Raw genomic sequence first — 327 nt, forward strand, 5'->3', positions numbered from 1 at the left:
CAAATCAAGCTGAGTCTTCCTGCAGGCTTTCCATACCATATACATTACCACAAAGTAATGAAATATGTGTGGCAGGGCACATTTAAAATAAAATGTGTGTATTGTGTTTATTGGTGCTGCTGAGTGAGAGTGTGTGTGTGTGTACACTGTAATATGTGCAGGCTGACCTGCAACAAGTAGCGTCTCTTGTGCACTTCCTTAATGTCCTCATAGGCGAAGATGCTACAGGTTCTCTTTAGTAGACTCTGTCCTTGTCTCGCTCCTCTGGGGATGATGGCCTCATGCAAACTGGACACAGACGACAGACAGCGATGCATTCATGAACCG

At 45.0% G+C, this 327-nt stretch overlaps 1 protein-coding gene across 8 annotated transcripts in view; it reads right to left on the minus strand.

The window, feature by feature from the left end:
* Positions 1-327, minus strand: part of wdfy3 (WD repeat and FYVE domain containing 3) — a gene marked incomplete at its 3' end in the record, with an annotated part of 112,883 nt that overhangs the window by 9,791 nt on the left and 102,765 nt on the right. For all 8 annotated transcript variants that reach the window (XM_032517170.1, XM_032517171.1, XM_032517173.1 and 5 more), the window contains 1 exon segment: positions 168-288. In XM_032517170.1, coding sequence (XP_032373061.1) covers positions 168-288 — 121 coding nt within the window.

This window comes from Etheostoma spectabile, chromosome 5 (genome assembly GCF_008692095.1).
Source record: "Etheostoma spectabile isolate EspeVRDwgs_2016 chromosome 5, UIUC_Espe_1.0, whole genome shotgun sequence".
Taxonomy (NCBI): domain Eukaryota; kingdom Metazoa; phylum Chordata; class Actinopteri; order Perciformes; family Percidae; genus Etheostoma; species Etheostoma spectabile.